The sequence below is a fragment of the Strix uralensis genome, chromosome 1, assembly GCF_047716275.1.
Source record: "Strix uralensis isolate ZFMK-TIS-50842 chromosome 1, bStrUra1, whole genome shotgun sequence".
NCBI classification, from domain to species: domain Eukaryota; kingdom Metazoa; phylum Chordata; class Aves; order Strigiformes; family Strigidae; genus Strix; species Strix uralensis.
In genome coordinates this window covers 58,453,090-58,473,603 of record NC_133972.1, presented here as the reverse complement: position 1 = coordinate 58,473,603, position 20,514 = coordinate 58,453,090, and the positions used below count along the sequence as shown (strand labels likewise).

Genomic DNA, 20,514 nt, shown 5'->3' with positions numbered 1-20,514 from the left:
TAGAAAAAGCTTTCAGTCCATTACTGAGTGATATAAGGAACATCAGATTCTTTGCTTTTAAAAAAACAAAACAAAACAACAAACCAGCAAATGTGTGATAAATTAACTTAGTAATTTATTAGCCTTCATCAACCTCAGTTGGATCCACTGGAATGTTTCTGTCTGAAGATCTTTGCACTTCATCTGAGAAAGATTTTTTTTTTTTTTTTTTTTAAGTTGATGTGTAAATTCGTAGATTTTAGAATTTTTTGTTAGGTTTTTGTTAGATATGCAGATTTAGTTTATATGTAGATTTTGTTAGTTGATATGTAGATTTTTTAAAGATATGTAGATTAAGCATTATTTCTTTTCCAACTTGCTCTAATTTTGAAGGAATCGTGCAAATAATGTCTTAGCTTCAAGTCATTATGTGTATACATTAGTATACAAGACAACATGTGTATATATTAGTTACATATCAAAGTCATCTTGAGAGTGTACAAAACATTGAAAAGATCTGTTGAATGACAAAAATTAGAGACATAGGTTGTTTTCCATCTATCTGTTTCTTTACTATCACTCGATCATCTTATATGTAAATTTGTTAGTCAAGTCTCACTGAGCAGAAGCTTTTATGTTTTCCCATTGGAATCTGTACTAGAATCCTAGAAAGCTTAATTTGGGTAACTTGTACTTTTGCTGAGTCCATGTTCTCTTTATATTCTTATTCTATCATGCTAGTGAGGGACTCCAAGTATAATATAGTATTCATATAATATATATGGCTTTTTATGCCAGTGTAGGCTTAGTACATTTCCAACTTACTGCTTATTGGATAAAAATCTCCATACACTCTGGATTGTGACAAAGTAAGTGTCTCCAGTTTATAATGTCAGTTCTGCTGTCTTCTAAACTCCCTTCTATTTCCAGTTCCACTTGATTTGTTATAGAGAACCCTAAGACTAAATATGTACAGTCTTGCAAGAACTGCATACAGAAGAAAGGTTAATTAATTGTTCCTCAGCATAATTATCCATATCTGCACATAATCTAAAAATGGAGACATAAACATTGTCATGTTTATTTTTGTTTAGTGTTTTTTTGTTTATGTTCTTTAACCCATAGTGGGTTTTTTTCCATTTAGATTTATACCAACGTCAAAATTTGAATGGTAACTCCGGTTTTATTCTGGTGTCTGTATCAGTTAGGTTTTCCAGGTTAGAACTTTGCTGTATATTTTTTTTTTTTTTTTTTAATCAGTGTTCACAGTATCACCTAATGGAAAAGAATCTGTAATTGTCACTATCTTTCTGCTAATATTTATTCAGTTAATAGCACCAGGCATAACAAAACCCTTCATGTGCTGACTAGATAGTTTTCCTTCTTTCAGCTGAGTATAATTCTTTCCCTATTAAAGCATGCATTGGTTTCTGAAGACCATTTGAGTTAAGGTATTAAGGATTTCTTAAATGCATCACTAAAAATTGTATTTTTTTCTACTAAATTTCTTTCATCTATTTATTTTGTAACTGCCTCCAAAAAAGAATGAAGGTTATGTAACCTGATTTCTTCCTTGTTTATGAAAAATTTTTGGTTGTTGCTATTTATTTTGTTATGCCTACCTTCGGGGAAAAAGTGTACAAAGTGTTACAAAGGTAGATTTTTTTTCTAAGATCATGACCTCAGGCTGAGATTTTGTTTTAAGGAGGCACATTTTATAATGCTTTTCAAAGTTCTTCTGTTTTTATAGTTTTTCAAAAATAACTGAGTATTTATTCCTAAGAAAGGAGAAATACATTCCCATTTTAGTTTGAGCTGTGTAATATGTGTAAAGTATTACTCTATCTTGAAGTTGTATTTGGAACTGATCTTTTAGGAATAGGGTTTGTTTTACTTTTTTTCCCCCTAATGTGATAGCTGCTTGAATGTTGTTTCATTTAAATTGAGGATTTTTTTATTGAGTGTTTTTAATTACTTAAAGTTGCATTAAAATAAAAAAGGTGAGTATTACTGCAGTGGAAATGTTGCATAATTTTTCAGATCAGACTTCTGAAATACTTTTTTTCTTTCAGGGTTACCAGGGAATGGTTGATGGAGGTGATAATATTGTAGAAGTTTCATGGGAAAGCGTTTCAAGTATCCTGCAAGTGGTAAGTGTTAGGGGGTGGGAGTGGGACCCAAACCCTCTCTCTTTAAACAAAGAGCCAAAATTCTAGATCCACGCAACCACTGTAATTATGGATTTGAATTATGTGATGACTGAGTGTCCAGTACATACCACTGTTAGCAGAACCTGATTTCTACAGTATGGATGTTTGACACTCTCTAAAGATCTTTGTGTGGTCTTGTACTTGGTGCACAGAAATAATCTTGAAAACATTTGTCCTAGATTTTCAACATTACATGCATTAGCCTCCTAAAGCCATATTGACAAACCTATATTTAATAAAAAATTCATTATAGGGCCAAAATATGAAACAGCTGTGTTTTGTAAGGCAAGTCTTATCTTACGAAACCCTGTTGGCTTTCTGTGTAAGTGGATTTAGAATTATAGTAATGCGTGTAATTACAGTATAGTTCTCCAGAGCTCAGATAATACCAGTAACTTTGTCTGTACGTTTATGTTACGTTCTGCAAGATGGCCATTTGGATCTCCTTGCACTTTTCCTCAGCATGGTAATGTTGTTACCTCTTCCAGAGCAGATGCTATGTTTGGCGAAGAGGCCTTACTGCTTGCCAAGCTTTCTGAAAACTACCTCCAGGTGAAGCGTGGGTTTCTTTGGAGCTTTCTGTAAAGCTAATATAATAAACATAAAGCAGTTAGCAGAGAGAAAAATAGATTTTTTTTTTTTTTTAAACACCGTGGAATACAGTGAGATTTTTTTGTCCACATACGTTTCATTTTTTGGTTGTTTTTTTAATCCCCTGTCTATCTCATAGAATCCTTAATCATAGAGTATCTCCAGTTGGAAGGGTCCCATAAGGATTGAGTCCAACTCCCTGCTCCTCGCAGGGCTACCTAAAACTACACCATATGACTAAGATCATCATCCAGACACATCTTATGATTAAGAGAAAATTTGAAATGTCATGGCCAAACCACATGAGCATATGCAGGAGCAGGATGTAGGCATACATACTATAAGAAAAACACCTTTCTGAGCTTGATGGCTAGAGGATGCATCTTAAAGAGTACATTTAGTTGTTTTGATAACAGTTTTTTCAGCCTAATGTATACTTCTGTTTAATCAGAACAAGTGGTAGTACATTGTTTCAAATACATAGTCTCTTTTCCACTTACAACTATGCTTTTTGAAGTATGAAAATATCTAGTTTAGATATGGGTTTTAGTCCCAATTGTTCTTTTCAGAACATCTCCATGTGTACGCTTCTACTTTTTTGTCTGTGGAGAAAGCTGAACTGTTTCTACTCCACTTTTTTTTTTTCTTCCACTAGCAACTGTTGTGTATTGCAGCGTAGATGGTAAAATAGTGCCTAGGACTGGCTTGAGAGCTGACACACCTATTGATAAGGCAAAGTACAGCCTCTACAGATTTGAAGCTCAAATTTAGGTTGGCACGACTGACTTATAAGTTAAAGTGAAGGAAACATTTATGCAAAAGTGAGGTAATCACCTCGGGATTTGTTTGCAGGAAAAAAAATGTTTTTGCAGTCTTAATTAATTTTACTTTTTACTGTGATAATAAATAAGGCAAAAATTAGACTTTTCTTGAGTGACTGAACAACGTAAATACAGAAGGTGTGTAAATAACTTGTTTTCAGCAAGATGGCCAGCAATTTTCAGTGACAGGGTGCTTCAGTCTTTTTTGAAAATAATAACTTTGATTTCTGGAGGAAGTTCTTTAAATCATATTAATAAATGCAGCAGGTGATTAATAAAACAAAATTGTGCATTAGTTTGATCTTAAGGCACTAGACGTGGATGCAATTCTTTCCATAATTCTGTGGAATGACAATAAATGATAATTTTGAGCTTTTCTGTTATTGTTTATATATTTCATGATATTAGCAGAAAAAAATGACGTGCTTTGAAGCAAATTCATCTAAATACTTAACTACTTAGTAGTAGTATCACTTTTACTACTGTCATCACATATAAGTAACAACCACATAATTTATTGGATTGCTACTGAAATTAATCCCAAATCATTTAACATTTTCCTTGAAGAGTAGCTCTTTATCAGTCATTTTGAGTGTTTTTTCCTTTTTCCCTGGTGTGTGTATCCGCTTTTGAGAACATAATTTCCCACGTTTGATAATTCTTTGGTTTTCATTAGTTTTTACTTACTGTAAAATTAAAGATGGAGGTTATGCTACAAAATAACCATTCATTAATCCATTAAAAAAATATGTAGTAAAATACTGGATTATAAATTAAAACTGTTGCACTTTTTCTAGGGAGGTACAGTTATTGGTAGCGCACGCTGCAAATCCTTTCGTACCCGGGGGGGCCGCCTGCAGGCAGCCTACAACTTGGTTCAGAGAGGAATCACTAATCTTTGCGTGATTGGAGGAGATGGCAGCTTAACTGGCGCCAATCTGTTCCGTGAAGAATGGAGTGGACTTCTAGAAGAACTGGCACAGAAAGGTAAGTTTGCGTTTAGACCCTCTAGACTTCTAGTCCAGTCTCCAGGCAAGTTATGTACCCTAACTATACATACACAAACTATATCCAGAGGATATTTCTTAAGTTTAAAAATCAAATGTATATATTCTAGGAGAGTACACGGTTCTTCACAAAGTAATAGTTTTTCATTTCTGTACATCCTCTCTTATATAACATAAAAGTTCAAAAAGGCCAAATACTTACTGGGCAACAGTCTATGTGGCTTTTTTCCCCCCATTATGAGTCATTTTCAGGGTCTGAGCTTTGAACCTTCTGCTTGAAAAGCCCTTTGCCCTCATATCCATAATTCCTCTCCTACAACAAGCTACACACTTCGTTGTTATTATATTATGATGCTTTCCTGCATATATGTCACTATTTGTTTAAGATCAAAACATTAAGTGGCTGTTGCTAAAAGTGCATCTAGCCCAGTAGGTGTCTTTGATAGCATCCAAGAGAATGTACAGGGAAGAGTAAAAGAACAGAACAACCCTAAATAATGCTGTGTTGATGCTATATGTTATTCATAAAACGTAAATACTGATAGGTTCCATCCATTTCTGTCTTCAGGACTTGCTGAACCAGATGCTGTTAGCAGTCCTTAATTAATTTCTCTTCCATGAGTGTATACAGTCTCCTTGAAAGTATACAGATTTTTTGATGAAAACATGGTGTAGCAAGGAGTTCTACAGCTTCACTGAATGAAGACTGTGAAGAATCTTCTGTTTATTTTGATCCTGCTGCCTTCTAGTATCATTTGATGTCCTATAATTTTTGTGTTAGAACAAACAGTGAATAATCAATCCTGCTTCTTCTCTGCATGCCACTTGAGATTTTACAGCTGTCTTATTTTCCCTTCATCATCTCTTTTTCTAGATGGAAGAGTCCTAGTTTGCTTAGTTGTTCCTTATATGTAAGTTCTATACCTTTGATCATCTTTGTTGCGCTTCTCTGAACCTTTTCCAGTTCTACCATGTCCTTTTTGAGGTGGGGAAGACCACAACTGCACCCAGTATTCAAGATGAGGGCAAACCATGGATCTACACAGTAGTATAATGATCTTTGTTTTGTTCTCTATTCTTTTCCTAATATTTTCTAATATTTTGATTTTTTTTTTGACCGCTATTGAGCATTGAAGCTGATTTATTAATGAAAACAGCATTATTATATTATTATGCTGAAAATAGCATTATTTTGTTTGTGATGTTAGGGTACATTTTTCATGTGTATTAGTTGACATTTATCTACAATGAATTCCATCTGATACTTTACTGCTCACTGTGTCTTGCTAGTCGTCTTCATTTCTTCTCCATACCTTTAGAACCCAAATAATTCAGTTTGGTCAGTAAATTTTGGCACCTTACTGCTTATTCCCTTTTCTAGGTTACTGCTGAGTATGTTGAACAGCACAGATCCCTGTAGAACTTCATTGGTTACCTTTCTCAGATACAAGAACTTGCATTTACTACTGCCCTTTGTTTCTTATTTTTTACTCTCTGTTTCACATTATTTATTCTATGCAAAAGACTTCTCTCTTATGCTGTGCCTACTTAGTTTCCTCAAAATCCTTTGGCGACAGACCTTGTCGATGACTTTTTGGAAATCTAAGTAGAATATGTCAACCAGATATCCCTTATTCATGTGATTATTAAGTCACCTTTGGAACTCTAGAAAAGGTTTGTAATGCATGGTATACATTCACAGAAAACATTTTGATTCTTCTTCAGAATGCTGTATTTATCTTTATGAACATTAGTTATATTTTTCATTATGGTTTCTACTGTTTTCTCTAGTATAGACATTAAACACCCTGATACATAGTTCTTGAATCCAATATTAAAAATTTGGCATTTTATTTACTACCATCCCATCCACAGATATTAAGGTAATTTTAAGCACTTAAGCAGCTAAGGTATTTCATCCTTGAGATCCTTTAGAACTCTTGGATGATTCAGTATTTTCACTAATGTCTTGGGAGACACAGACTAAGACTTAGAATAGGAGCTTTTCTATTCTATTTGCTTATTAATCATGAAATCAGAGCCTTTCAGTGTTGCAGAAGATAAGTCTTCAAAAGTTTAATGCTGGCTTTTGATTGTTCACATATGCCCGTAATCACATCCAGTTTGCATCCTTTTGCTTCTTCATTCCATGTCATACACTGAGACTACAATTTGAACGCTATTGTTTTAAGTCCAAACCATCAATTTTAAGGTTGGTTACAAAACTTAATAATCTGTTGACACTTTGAAATGGACTGAAAAGCTCTTGTTTCCTTCCTTAATGTAAGAAGTTCTATGCAGGATTCTTTTGTTTGGTTGTTTGATTGGCTTTTGTTTGTAGTTTTGACTAACCTTGTTACCTAAAATATCTAAACATAATTTAATGTTTGGATATGTTTAATTTACAAAAGTAGAGCACCCAAGCAATATGTTTAAAATGTTTTTTATTTTAAAAAATAATCTTACAGCTCTTTCTCTGGCTACTTCTTTACAGGACAGATTGACGAAGAGGCTGTTAAGAAATATGCTTACCTTAACATTGTGGGAATGGTTGGATCCATAGACAATGACTTCTGTGGCACTGATATGACCATAGGTACTGACTCAGCCTTGCACAGAATCATTGAAGTTGTGGATGCCATCATGACCACTGCTCAAAGGTAAACTGTGCATATTATAGAAAACTGTAACATACAGTTGTTCATGCTTCAAATCTTAAGTTTCCTATTGCCATACAATAGTGGAGGATATAAGTTAATTTTAAATAAAAGTTAGGTAACTGGTATTTGTAACATTTCTAGAGTGGGAATAAAAGCTCTTTTTGGCTGCATCTTTTAAGTGTCTCAGTGTCTTTTTTTCTTAGGAACTGCTTTTCCATCATTCCTGTTGTGGCAGCACTTCAGGCATCTGATTGTAGAGGCTGCATCAGCTTTAGGGGCAGGCTGTTTTTTTTTAGTATGTTTTCAGTCTTTCAGACATACTCTTCTAGAGGAGATCCAGACATACCTTGAATAGTACAAAGTAGCATCTGTTTGTATATAAGCTTTCTCTAGGTAAAATTTAAGCAATTGAATGATTTAATTTTTATTTTAATACAGCTATATCATTACAGTTCTTAATATGGGTCTGCATCATTTACATTCCTACTAAATGTTCACTGCTTCTCTCCTAACTGCCCTTACATGTTTTAGAAGAAAGTAATCGTGAAGATGAATTATGCATTGGAAGATATGTAATTTTAGATAAATTGTTTAATATGGCCTTCTGTTTTGCTAGTGAATTCTGTGTTTGGTCAGCATGGTAAACATGGGCTCTTTCCTGATACCAGGTTCTGATTTCAAGAATTTGGGCTGGATTTTTGAGTTGCAATATTACAGTTAAATTTGTTTTCTTATTTTTACAGCCATCAGAGGACGTTTGTGCTGGAGGTTATGGGGAGACACTGTGGGTATGTATTGTCTTAAGCAGTTTGTGTCTCATACAGATATAATTATGAAAGATAAAGAAATCTGAACCGTAAATGTCTAATCATTTGTTATGTTTATTAGGTATCTAGCTCTTGTTAGTGCCTTAGCCTGTGGTGCAGATTGGGTATTTATTCCTGAATACCCACCAGAAGAAGGATGGGAAGATTCCATGTGTGTTAAGCTTTCAGAGGTAATTTATTACTGTGTTTGAGATTATGTAATGTCTTTGCAGATGTTTGAAAACAGTGATTTAAGAACGTGATCAGGACTTTCAGCAAGTCTTTGCTTGTGGTGTCACAGATAGTGCTATTTGGTCTTAAACAGTTCTTTTCCTCCATTCTGCGATTGTCTTGAAGAGTGATATAACCTGCTCTAGAGATTACATAAAACTGTTCCTCTATAAGCAGTGTGTGTATCTTTCCTCATTAATTTGATATATTTCACTTCATCAGTGAAAAGACCTATATGAAGATAAAATGTGTGAGAAGTCTGAAGTGATCAAGTATAAGCTTCTAGGATTTGAGGAAATATTTCTTAATGTATAGCAATTGATTATTAAATTGTGCTGTAAATATCTTTCAGTTTTTTCATTACATGGATGTGGTTTTATTTTTGTTATAGAATCGTGCACGAAAGAAAAGGCTGAATATTATTATTGTAGCTGAAGGGGCTATTGATTGCCACAACAAACCTATAACATCAGAGAAGGTTAAGGATGTAAGTGTCAACATCCCTATGATACACTTCCTGTTTTGTTCTTAAGATGGGGCTTGTTTCTACCAATAACATTTCTGTAAAGTAAGTCTGTTCCTGTAAAGTAGCTTATCACACAGTTTGCTGGTTGTATTTTATATTTGTGCTTTATTATGTGAATACATACTCCACTTAAGGGGAAATTATTTCAGTGGCTGCTTAGAACATTTTTTCCTTGTAACATAAAGACAACAGCCCAAAACACCTACTTCATCGGGACCTTTATTGATAGAGTCTGAAATCAGCTCAAATCAGTAATTATAATCCTATTTTACTTTATATTTCTTGAAAAATTTTAATACTCTCACAGTGAAATAATATTGTCTACTTTGGACTTTTTTCTGAAGTGTTGCTTTGCCAAAAATTTCATCAATGTTCAAGATGAAAAACTTCTGAGCTGAAATTATTCTGCTTTTCTTGGAAAAGATCCCTTAGGAAAAGAAGTTAAAAAAATAGTCATTGGCAGGAAGGTTCTATGACACTTTGACTTTACCTGGGGTTTATCTGTCCTGTGACCATGAAGTTTTGCTTTCCACAGCTGTCAGTTTGAGAGTAATCTTTGACTCTTAATTCAGAATTGCAGTTTTACAAAGTAAAATTTAGCACCAAGTGGTGTTAAATGTACTTACAGCAGATAGCTGTTATGCATTTATGGAAGAAACATTACTTGCTTGTTACAAATTTCAGCCAGTTAAAACATTCAAAAACTATAAATATCAGGGATAGAAGATTTTGTAAATAATTTCTAATTATTTTTTTTTCTGCTTTATGATATCCATTACTTATTCCTAACCTTACATGCTCACTGAAGATGTATTAATAAAACATGTCTTTTTGTGACTTTAGGTTTGATAATGTAACAGACGAAATGGAAAGGAAGTCTGACTGAATGAAATAGTTTTATTATTATAATTTTTACAGCAAGTTTTAAAAGCTTCATCAATTAAGGTTAAAAATCATCTTCACTGAAGTTGTACTCAGAGTCTTTTGGGATGTATAATCTTGCACATTGATGAAACATGGAGCAAATAAAACACTGTAATTGAACTTCTTTCAAATATTCTAATTGTGATATTTAGACCTGTTTTTATAAGGCTGAGGACTGTGCATAATGAAGCCATTGTAACTGTAGTTAAAGCGTTGCAATCTAAGCTACTGTTTGCCATTACTAAATAAAATGTTCCATTAGATTAGGAATCTGGAGTTTAGCTCTAGGTCAGGAATAAAGTAAAGACTGGCTAAACTTTTGTAGTATATTCATTACTGTTGACATACTAATGTATAGTATATGTAGAATTTTATTATTCCAATAGCACTTAAAGCAGAGTAATGCTAACACATGCATATATGAAATAATGATGATAATAAACCCACTATATTTCAAAATTCTTTGCAGCTTGTGGTTCAGCGGCTTGGTTTTGACACCCGAGTAACTATCTTGGGTCATGTGCAAAGAGGTGGAACCCCTTCAGCTTTTGACAGAATTTTGGTGAGTGAACCTAAAATAATTACTAATGGCACCACATATTTGATTATTTATTTGTGGATGGGGTGCTTCTACCTGATTAACTGGACAAATCCAATTATTATCTCATATTAACGGTCTGAATACCTCAAATTCAGGATACTGAAGCACTTACTGTAAAGGAACATATATTAGGATTAAAAAGCAAAGCTGCAAGAACAATTGTCCATTCTTCAGGGTATTAAACAGCCTGCAATGTTTTCACCAAGGAAAAATTGGTTTCAGCTTTATTTACAGAGAAGTCATGACCATTTCTGTGATTAGAAGCCTTGTGCTTTTAAATGCTTGCTTGAACACTCAAACGATATCTATTTTCAGGCAAGTCGTATGGGTGTGGAAGCTGTACTTGCCCTTTTAGAAGCTACTCCAGCTACCCCTGCCTGTGTTGTGTCCCTCTCTGGCAACCAGGCTGTCCGCCTGCCTTTGATGGAGTGTGTGCAGATGGTGAGTTTCTGGCAAAAAGCCAATTTATAGTTATTAATTAACTACAACAGACCACTGTATAATAATTGTCTGTTGTCATTAAATGCTGATGGGAGTGTGTGCTGCACTTTCCCACATTTGGGAATAATGAACTTCATGTGTGTTCTCTTATGTCTTGTTGCTTATTTGCAAACTACTAATAAACAAGAAATAGATATTTTTTTAATTTGTTTTCAAGTTTCATCTCAGATCTTCTCTTTTTATTGCTATAAAAAATTCTTCAGATGCTTGCATTCATTTACGCGTTATACACAACAGTCAGGTTTCTGCACTAAAACTATTCAGCTTAAACTGAAAAAAGAAAACACAAAACAGATATATTGGTTTTTTTTGTCCTAGGGAGTCTTTAGGTATCCGCTTCTACTTTGTTCTTCTTCCGTCCACTGTAATTTATGCTATGATAAGAGGTAGCTCATTATTAATGAAATGTCAGTATTTTTTCACTTTGGAAAGTTATTTCAGAATGATCTATTTACTGGAATATGTTAAATAATCATCTTTCTGTGTTTTTTAAACTTACTGAGTAATCAACTTGTTTTTTCAAGACTCAAGAAGTTCAGAAAGCCATGGATGAGGGAAGATTTGTTGAGGCTGTGAAGCTTCGTGGAAGGTATGGCCAATAACTTGTATCAATTTATTTACTCTAGAAAAGCTGAATTGCTTTGCTGTTCTGCTGGCACTTGACATTTTATTTTTGATAATATAACATATATATGTTTTTATGTGTTTGGGAGTAATAAAGGGTACACAAGAATAATTGCTTATAGAATAATTGAAATTTTAATATTCTTAAAAAACATGCAAAACAAAACTGTTGTTCAGTACTGTCAGACTAGTTAGTGACTGATGCTATGCTAACTGGTCACAAAGATAAGAGCTGGTGTGTTGTATGAGCTGACTGGTAGCAACCATATGTTTGTTTATTCAAAATTTTGAGGCCAATCCCATGAGCTTGTAAGTATCTGGGAGTTTTCCAAGAGTAATGTTGGAAGGAGACATTCTGCACTCTTACGTGTCAACAGAGCATTTTCTGTTTCAAGTCATTTGATAATGAAGTGGCCAAGCTGCTATCCATCATATTTGAGAAGTTGTGGCAGTCCAGTGATGTTCCTGCTGACTGGGAAAGGGGAAACATAACCCCCATTTTTAAAAAGGTTAAAAAGAAGATTTGGGGAGCTACAGGCGAGTCAGTCTCACCTCTGTGCCCAGCAGATCATGGAGTGGATCCTCCTGGAAACTATGCTGGGGCACATGGAAAATAAGGAGGTGATTGATGACAGCCAACATGGCTTCACTAAGGGAAAATAGTGCATGACAAATTTGTTGTCTACGACGGGGTTACAGTGTTGGTGGATAAGGGAAGAGCAACTGATGTCATCTACCTGGTCTTGTGCAAAGCATTCGACACTGTCCCACACGACGCCCTTGTCTCTAAATTAGAGAGACATGGATTTGATGGATGGACCACTCGGTGGATAAGGAAATGACTGGATGGTCGCACTCAAAGAGTTGCAGTCAACAGCTCGATGTCTAAGTGGAAAGCAGTGACGAGTGGTGTTCCTCAGGGGACGGTGTTGGGACTGGCGCTGTTTAACATCTTTGTTGGCGACATGGACAGTGGGACTGAGCGCACCCTCAGAAAGTTTGCTGATGACACCAAGCTGTGTGGTGCAGTCAACAGACTGGAGGGAAGGAATACCGTCCAGAGGGACCTTGACAGCCTTGAGAGTTGGGCCTGTGTAAACCTCATGGGGTTCAACAAGGCCACGTGCAAGGTCCTGCACGTGGGTTGGGGCAATCCCAAGCACAAATACAGGCTGGGTGATGAGAGCAGTCCTGCAAAGAAGGACTTGGGAGTATCAGTGGATGGCAAACTGACTATGAGCCAGCAATATGCGCTCACAGCCCAGAAAACCAACTGTATCCTGGGCTGCACCAAGAGAAGTGTGACCAGCAGGTCGAGGGAGGTGGTTCTCCCCCTCTGCTCTGCTCTCGTGAGACCCCACCTGGAGGACTGTGTCCAGGTCTGGGGCCCACGGCGTAACAAGGACATGGACCTGCTTGAGCGGATCCAGAGGAGGCCATGAAGATGATCAGGGGGCTGGAACACCTCCCCTACGAAGACAAGCTGAGAGAGTTGGGGTTGTTCAGCCGGGAGAAGAGAAGGCTCCAGGGAGAACTTGTAGCAGCCTTCCAGTACTTAAAGGGGGCTATAGGAAAGCTGGGGAGGGACTCTTTGTCAGGGAGTGTAGTGATAGGATGAGGGGTAATGGTTTTAAACTGAAAGAGGATAGATTTAGATTAGATATAAGGAAGAAATTCTTCATTGTGAGGGTGGTGAGACACTGGCACAGGTTGCCCAGAGAAGTTGTGGCTGCCCCCTCCCTGGAAGTGTTCAAGGCCAGGTTGGACGGGGCTTTGAGCAACCTGGTCTAGTGGAAGGTGTCCCTGCACATGACAGGGGGGTTGGAACTAGATGGTCTTTCAAGTTCCTTAAAACCCAAACCTTTCTATGATGCTATGATAATAAAATGCTTTACCCCCAAACTATAAAACTAACTTGCCAGCTGTGTAGTTACTTTATCACTATTATCTTACAGGATTAAGTATTTTCCAGTATTCTCTCATTTCCAGTTTTTATCATGTTTTGCATTTGTAATAACTGGTGCTAATAGTACCTGTTTTTAAAAGTTTCTGAAAAATTCAGGTGTTTTTTAAAAAAAGATGAGTTGAAAAAGTTACTGTTTTATTTATCTTATTTACTTATTTATTTAGGAGCTTTGAAAACAACCTTAACACCTACAAATTACTGTCACACAAAAAACCAGATGCTGAGCTTCCAATGGTAAGGAGGTTTTTTGAGTGTGCAATGCATGTCTACTTTTGGGGTGTCTTAACTTTAAATAAGTGTTCTTCTTCTCTCCCCCTCATCCCACCTTAATACTCTCTTCAAACCTATGCCATAGGATATTTTATAAAATTAGTTAAATATTATAATGGTAGAAAGATACTTGCAACACACAACTTTATTATAATAATAGCTAACTTTTTTAAAAAGTGAAATGCCATTCTAACTAGAAAATTTCCTGCTAGGCAATTTCTTTGTGTCTTGGATATATGTCTGGTCTCAATTGCTGTAGTGTCTGGTCCTTACAGTTGCAGTTATACCCTCTGTTCCTTAACATGGAGAGAAGGAAAAGTGATTAAGAGTCTAAAAATCTTGGGATAAAGAAGGATAATTCAATGTAAAAGAATTGTAGCCCTTCCTTTTGAAGGGTAAATAAAACTGCTTAAAACAGGGATAAGTCCAGGAATTCATGGGATGGAATAGTGAAGACAGATGCATCACATTTACCTGATCTAATAAGTCACTGTGCATAATACAGCAGTGGACATTTAGTTCTTCTTTTCTTTGTAGTTTGTAAGTTGTGTGTAAGAGGGAATTTGGATTTATTAGGACGTAGACACTAAATGTTGTGTGTAAATAAATTTCAGACAGGATATTTTTGTTTTCATTAATGGTTTACTGAATAATCCTGGTTTTGACCATCGTTGTTGACATGTCACCTCACTGGTTAATTCCTTTTCTAACTGTAGTTTGTGATGATTTGATACCTTATTTGCATGATTATGTTACTGTTATGTTTTTTCTTCTTTTTTTTCCAATTAAATATTTGAGTAATGATTAAGAGTAACTTCTCAATATTATTAAGGAGAAAAAATGCATTGAAAACAGGAAGGTTCATTTGAATAGCTGACATTTGTTCAGAAATTCTACGGATAGCAAGTAACATAATCACAACTAGCCTTTTTATTTGACAAAAATTACTGTAATGTCACGGAAAACTTCACACAGTAAAGGAAACTTGGTTACAAATGAAAAGTCATAGTAAAAGCTTTCAAGGACACTACGATTAAATAACTCTAGTTTAAATTATTCTTTTACTTTTGCCTAAATGTAAGTAAAAGTAAGTACATAGAAGAGAGGGGGTTTTTTGTTTGTTTGTTTGTTTGATTTCAAACAATAAGGACCTAAGTTTGACCTTGAAGAGATCAAAATATTCAGGATTTTTTTGATGGATATAGTCAACATTTACTTTGCCAGATCAGGTGTTTGTTTGGGTTTTTTTATAAACCAATGCAAATTTAGGGCTGTTAGCATTGGGCTTTCCTATTTTGTTTTAAAATAGTTTTGCTATATCTTTTTGTGATGGATGGCATTAGAAAGAAATGTTGGCTGCTTGTAATTATTAACTACTTGGATTTGACCACATTAGCCAAATCGGTGTGCTTTAATAAAAGAGGTTGGATGGGAATTAAAAAGTAGATGAAATGTGCATGTCACAGGAACTGAGGAAAAGGCTAAGCTGATCAGATCACTAGACCTTACTGAATGCTCTGCTTCAGCAGTGTTGCTGCACACAGATATTTTGCTGCTGGTGTTTCCCTTGTGTTTTTCTACAATCGGTTGATTGTGCCAAGCTAAAAATGAAACCACACATGTTCTGGTTTTGGTCTCCTTTTTTGTTGTCTTTTTTTTTTTTTAATTAGAAGGGATTCCATGATCATTGCATAACAACTGTTCTTTTTTTCTGTTTTGTATTTTCCCATCTTCCAGGATAAAGCTAATAACTTCTAGCTCTCCCAAGTACCAGATTGTTACAATTCTGTCATGTCAATGCTTATAAACAATTTAAGGTCATCCACCTAACCTAAAGCATGATGAATTTTAGTGTACAAGCTCAGGCTGTCAATTTTTCTTGCATTTTGCTTACATAGTTTGCTAGCATTTAAATTCTGTTTGCTAACTACATACAGGGTGGTTAAATTTTCCCAAAAGTCAGGCATGTAAATTTTTATTCTTGACTTACATTTTGCTCTCAGTATTAATTTCAAAGCTGTAAAAAACAAAATTAATAAATTGCAGTGCCGCCTTCATTTTTTGGTAGTTGATTATATTTTAATCTGTTGTAAATCAACACTTACTGATATCAGTGAAACTGTATTGATTTATACTAGCTAACTGTTTCTTAATCAGACAGGGGCCTGTGATTTATATGGAAATAAGCCTTCCTTTCCAAGGAATACTTCATGTACAGAAGATCTGCACTTCATGTTTTGCAGTTAAAATATTATACAAAAATGCTTACTAGCATTTTACATGCAGTAACACTCTTTGTTTACCCTTACAGTGCACATTTATGAATAATTTTTCTGTTATATTTTTCTTTTTGATGCAAGTATTGAAGTTTTTTTCCTCTGGGAAGGAATCCATGATCTAAATGATATTGATTTATCAGTATAAAGTAGTAATTCCATTGAAGAAAGTGTTCCTAATTTGAAAACTTTTGTGGTTTAGAGTTGGGTGTGTTGTAACAAGACAGAAGTTTTTAATAGTATTTTGTAGGTAGATTGTGTGATTTTGGCCACTTGTGTTGTTCAGTCTGTAATGCTTACATCCATTTAGAGGTAGCTTTTTATCTAGAGTACAAGTGATAATAAAACAATATAAATGGGGACTATATGCATAGGTATGGAATATACATTATATATCATTTCATGTTATGTTTTACATAGAACCTTTTTTCCTACCTTGTCTGTGGTTTAAATTACAAATACATATTTGATATCTCAGACTTTTCCATCTGAATAGATTAACCACTTACCCGGGATACTCATTAAATTTTGGGAGACACTGTGTATAAGCACAGTTGCTTTGAGTCGTTAGGAAATGCTTTAAAAACTGCCGTAATCTGAAAATGTATGGTATTGTGAAAGATGCTTAGTGCTCCTGTTTGCTACGACTATGGTCAATACTTCACTACCTGGCCAATACTTTAATGTAAAAGTTGTCGTCTGTTCCACTTTTCATGGTACTGATGATATACACCTAACTGCTGTGGTGCTACAATCAGTTCCTACTCTGTTCTTGGCTATTCTGGGTGTTTTTTCAAAAAACTATTGCTTTGATAACATGTAACTGGTTGGATAACGCAGAGTATTTTATGTTTCTTGAACCTAGCTGAGCTAGAATATAAAAACCTGAGTAAATTATCCTGCAAACGAAAGGAAATGTGGTAAAGTCTTAATTAAAAACTTTCTTTTTTTAAACTGTTTGTTTCTGTGCGATATTCTGCAAATGGGGAAATATGTATATGTATCTTCTAGTTAACTTTTAAATTTTAGATGGTTTTAGGACCTTTGAAATTTCCTTTTCTACATTCCAATATTTAGCAACTGTGTGCTATGGACAAATTGACCATGATGTAGAAATTAATGTGCTTATTAAATATTATTTTTCTCTTGCAGACTAATTTTAATGTGGCAGTTTTAAATGTTGGTGCCCCTGCAGCTGGAATGAATGCTGCAGTGAGAGCTGCAGTGAGAGTTGGCATAACTGAAGGCCATAAAATGTTTGCTGTCATTGATGGATTTGAAGGTTTTGCTAGAGGGAAGGTCAGTATTATGTGTGTGCAATACATAGTAGTATGTACCCCATCCCACACCACCACCTTTGTTTATGTTCTTAGAAGGTATGTTCTGTTATAACTGTTGTGGGAACTGATTTCATAAGTTCTTTTATTTCATAAAGATATATAAAACCCAAATTGTAACTGTATTTCTCAACTATTCAAGTTTATAGATTCATTTATCTTAAGTATTGCTAATTACATGCTGCAGAACTACAAAATTAGTTCAGATGAATCCTACCTTCAGATTTGGTCAATGTTTAGCACATGGTAGGTTTTCCACAGAATAACAGAATTGCTGATTCTGTGCGATGAGCTCCTGTATCTGTGTTCCTTTGCTATAAAAAACTTTGCAGCGGTGCTTGTTGATGGAGGAAGATTTTTTTTTTTTTTTTTTTTTTTCCTCCAGGTGAGTTAGATTTTTCTGTTCCCCTATTTTAAATGTTAAGCATCAGTTGGTATACTGAGGAGGAAATGAATACAAAATTTAGGATTTCTATGCCTAGCTGGAGCCATAGGTCCCAAAACTAACTTCAGAGACATAGTTCTAGATTTTTGTGTTTCATATTCAGTAGGAGAGGATGTGAAAATAGGATCATGAAATAAGGAGGCAGGGTTCATCATGGTTTGGAGGAAGAAAGAATAAATAGAATGGAAAGGGATTGGTAAGAATTTAAGAGAAATGAAGTTAACCTCTTGATGCTGTTTTCCTTCTTTACCAAGTTCATTTTTGGTGCTTTGCCCAACAACTTGTTCCAACAACTTTACGTTAAGTAGTACCTGGTGTTTGCTGCATGTCAAGAGAAGTAATCGGATAATTACTTAACAGAATCTCCTTTTTTACTTTTATTCAAAGATAAAGGAAATAAGCTGGGGAGATGTTGGAGGCTGGACTGGTCAAGGAGGATCAATTCTTGGTACAAAACGGTAACATCAATATTTTACCAATTGATATGATGAATTCTAGTATTTTATATAACCAGTGTATGATTCCATGCTCTTTTCCTTCCAGAGAATGTTTTAAGTCCTCAATTTTTTTGTTTTTTATTTTTTATTTTAAATTGTTACAGTCCAACTTGGGTATCTTTATAGTACTGTACCTGCTCTGAAGAGAGAATTAAAATGGGAGTCAAGACCTGAATTTAAAAATTTTCTGGGGTCCTTACACTTAAAAGGATTGCAAACCTTCTTTACAGTTTCTTTACAGCTGACATGATTCCTTACTGGTTGTCAGGAAGAATTATTTATATGGATAAATATGTAAAATGAAAAATATTGCATTGCCTGCTCAGTTTACTGTTTCAGATTAATAATTAGCTCTTATTGCTGCAGAGTCTGTAAATTGTTTTTATTTTTCTTTTGGTTTAATAATTTTTAGTACTCTTCCTGCAAAATATTTGGAGAAGATTGCTGACCAGATGCGCACTAACAACATTAATGCCCTTATGGTTATTGGTGGATTTGAGGTACACTGAAATGTATAATTATGTCTAAGTAGAGTAGAATTCCTAACAAAAGGAATAGACCATTTTAATTTTCACCCAATCTTCATGTAATGCTTTTGGTTATAACTATATTTGATACACAGCACAAATAGGGTTTAGGATCAGAAGTATTGTCAATCACTGATTCTGTGGAAAGTTGACATTCAAGACAGTGACTAGTAACTGAAAACCAGGATGTGCTAAATGGATAAATAAGTTGAGATAGCATGATAGTATTTTTGTATTAAACAAAAAATAATTAATGACTTCAGTAATGCAAATTCCAGTCTATACTGTATCAATACTTAGAACATACTTTCAGAACTTCATGACCTTTAGTAGCAACTGCATCGTGATTCTTAAGTGCATTTCAAAATCTGTGATTGATCTAGAGAAGTTTTGGTGGGTTTTTTTTTTCATATTTCATTTCATTTTACCAAAATTAATAAATTTTTGAAATCTTGATTCAGGAAAGTATTTTGCCAACTCTTCCCAGAGAAGAACATGCTTATTGCTTCTTCATAAGGAATGATTCATCCGTTTTTTCCAACCTTTTAGGAATGGCGCTAGTTCAGGAATATTAAGATTTTAAATAAGGAATAACAGTACCTGAAGATTGGGAACTAGTTTGCAGTATGTTTGTGTTGTACAAAGCACTTCGTTATATATTTCCTTGAAAATGAATGTTCTATTTACTGTTTGTTTTCAAATGTATACCTGTTTTTAATGCTTTCTTTTTTGTGTGTGTGTTAGATTTTAGTGGTTCCTTAACGCTTTGACTTGCTGAAGTGTGCTGTGGTAGAAATGGCTCCCCCTGTGGCCCTTTCCATTTTATCACTCCAACTTTGTCCATATTTATTCATCCTAATTTTTCACCCAATGCCTGTGCCCAACAGGCGTACCTCGGACTTCTGGAATTGTCAGCTGCCCGAGAGAAATATGACGAATTCTGTGTTCCAATGGTTATGGTTCCTGCAACTGTATCCAACAATGTACCGGGTTCAGATTTCAGCATTGGTGCAGATACTGCTCTGAACACTATAACTGATGTAAGTCTATTCTGGTGTGTGCGCTTACTAACAAAGCAGTTCTGGTTAAAACTGACTAAATTGGCTAGAACTGGGTATTTTTATAGACCAGAACTTTGGAAATGTAATCTGGAAAATGATACAGTTACTTGATATACCCACATTCATGATACCTCTTTAAAAAGGAGAAGGTTTAGGATCCCACATGCTTCCATTATGTTTCCTCTGAAACTACAATGAAGATGGCATATATCTATTGTATATGGAAGAAAGAAACCTAAAGCTAAGACTTAATGATCATTTGGTGCACTGTAGATTATATGTAGAGTATGAATATATCTAGCTGTAACAAACTGAGTGAATGTTGTTCTGTTCAGAATGAGATCCTTATTTATGTTACAACTTTATTCCTCTAATAGAGAATGTAAGACCCATATTTCTTTCATAATAAGAATTACATATATGCTACTAATAATAGATTTAACAAAAAGAGTTGAGACATATTATGAAGGGTTTTTTAAAAAATCAAATCCAGTAATACAATATAAATTAAAAATGGATTGATTAATACTAAACTCAGTTGGACAGAAGGCATTGTCAAACAGCACACAAATTAAATTCAGGCATGCACATTTACAGTTCATCTGAGTCATTTAAGCATTAATCCATCACACTTCTTCTAAAAGCAGTTCTGTT

At 34.8% G+C, this 20,514-nt stretch overlaps 1 protein-coding gene across 5 annotated transcripts in view; it reads left to right on the top strand.

Annotated features, from left to right (window-relative positions):
* Positions 1-20,514, top strand: part of PFKP (phosphofructokinase, platelet) — a 49,457-nt gene that overhangs the window by 14,098 nt on the left and 14,845 nt on the right. For 4 of the 5 annotated variants that reach the window (XR_012628882.1, XM_074868057.1, XM_074868023.1 and 1 more), the window contains exons 3-16: positions 2,052-2,129; positions 4,399-4,588; positions 7,103-7,268; positions 8,012-8,056; positions 8,157-8,265; positions 8,697-8,792; positions 10,225-10,317; positions 10,672-10,797; positions 11,382-11,446; positions 13,612-13,681; positions 17,146-17,292; positions 18,163-18,233; positions 18,685-18,772; positions 19,687-19,839. Coding sequence is in view for 4 of the 5 variants with exons in the window: in XM_074868057.1 (XP_074724158.1) it covers positions 2,052-2,129; positions 4,399-4,588; positions 7,103-7,268; positions 8,012-8,056; positions 8,157-8,265; positions 8,697-8,792; positions 10,225-10,317; positions 10,672-10,797; positions 11,382-11,446; positions 13,612-13,681; positions 17,146-17,292; positions 18,163-18,233; positions 18,685-18,772; positions 19,687-19,839 (1,497 nt within the window). In the remaining variant the exon portion in view is untranslated. The remainder of the gene's footprint in view (positions 1-2,051; positions 2,130-4,398; positions 4,589-7,102; positions 7,269-8,011; positions 8,057-8,156; positions 8,266-8,696; positions 8,793-10,224; positions 10,318-10,671; positions 10,798-11,381; positions 11,447-13,611; positions 13,682-17,145; positions 17,293-18,162; positions 18,234-18,684; positions 18,773-19,686; positions 19,840-20,514) is intronic. The other variant, XM_074868033.1, reaches the window with a different exon arrangement.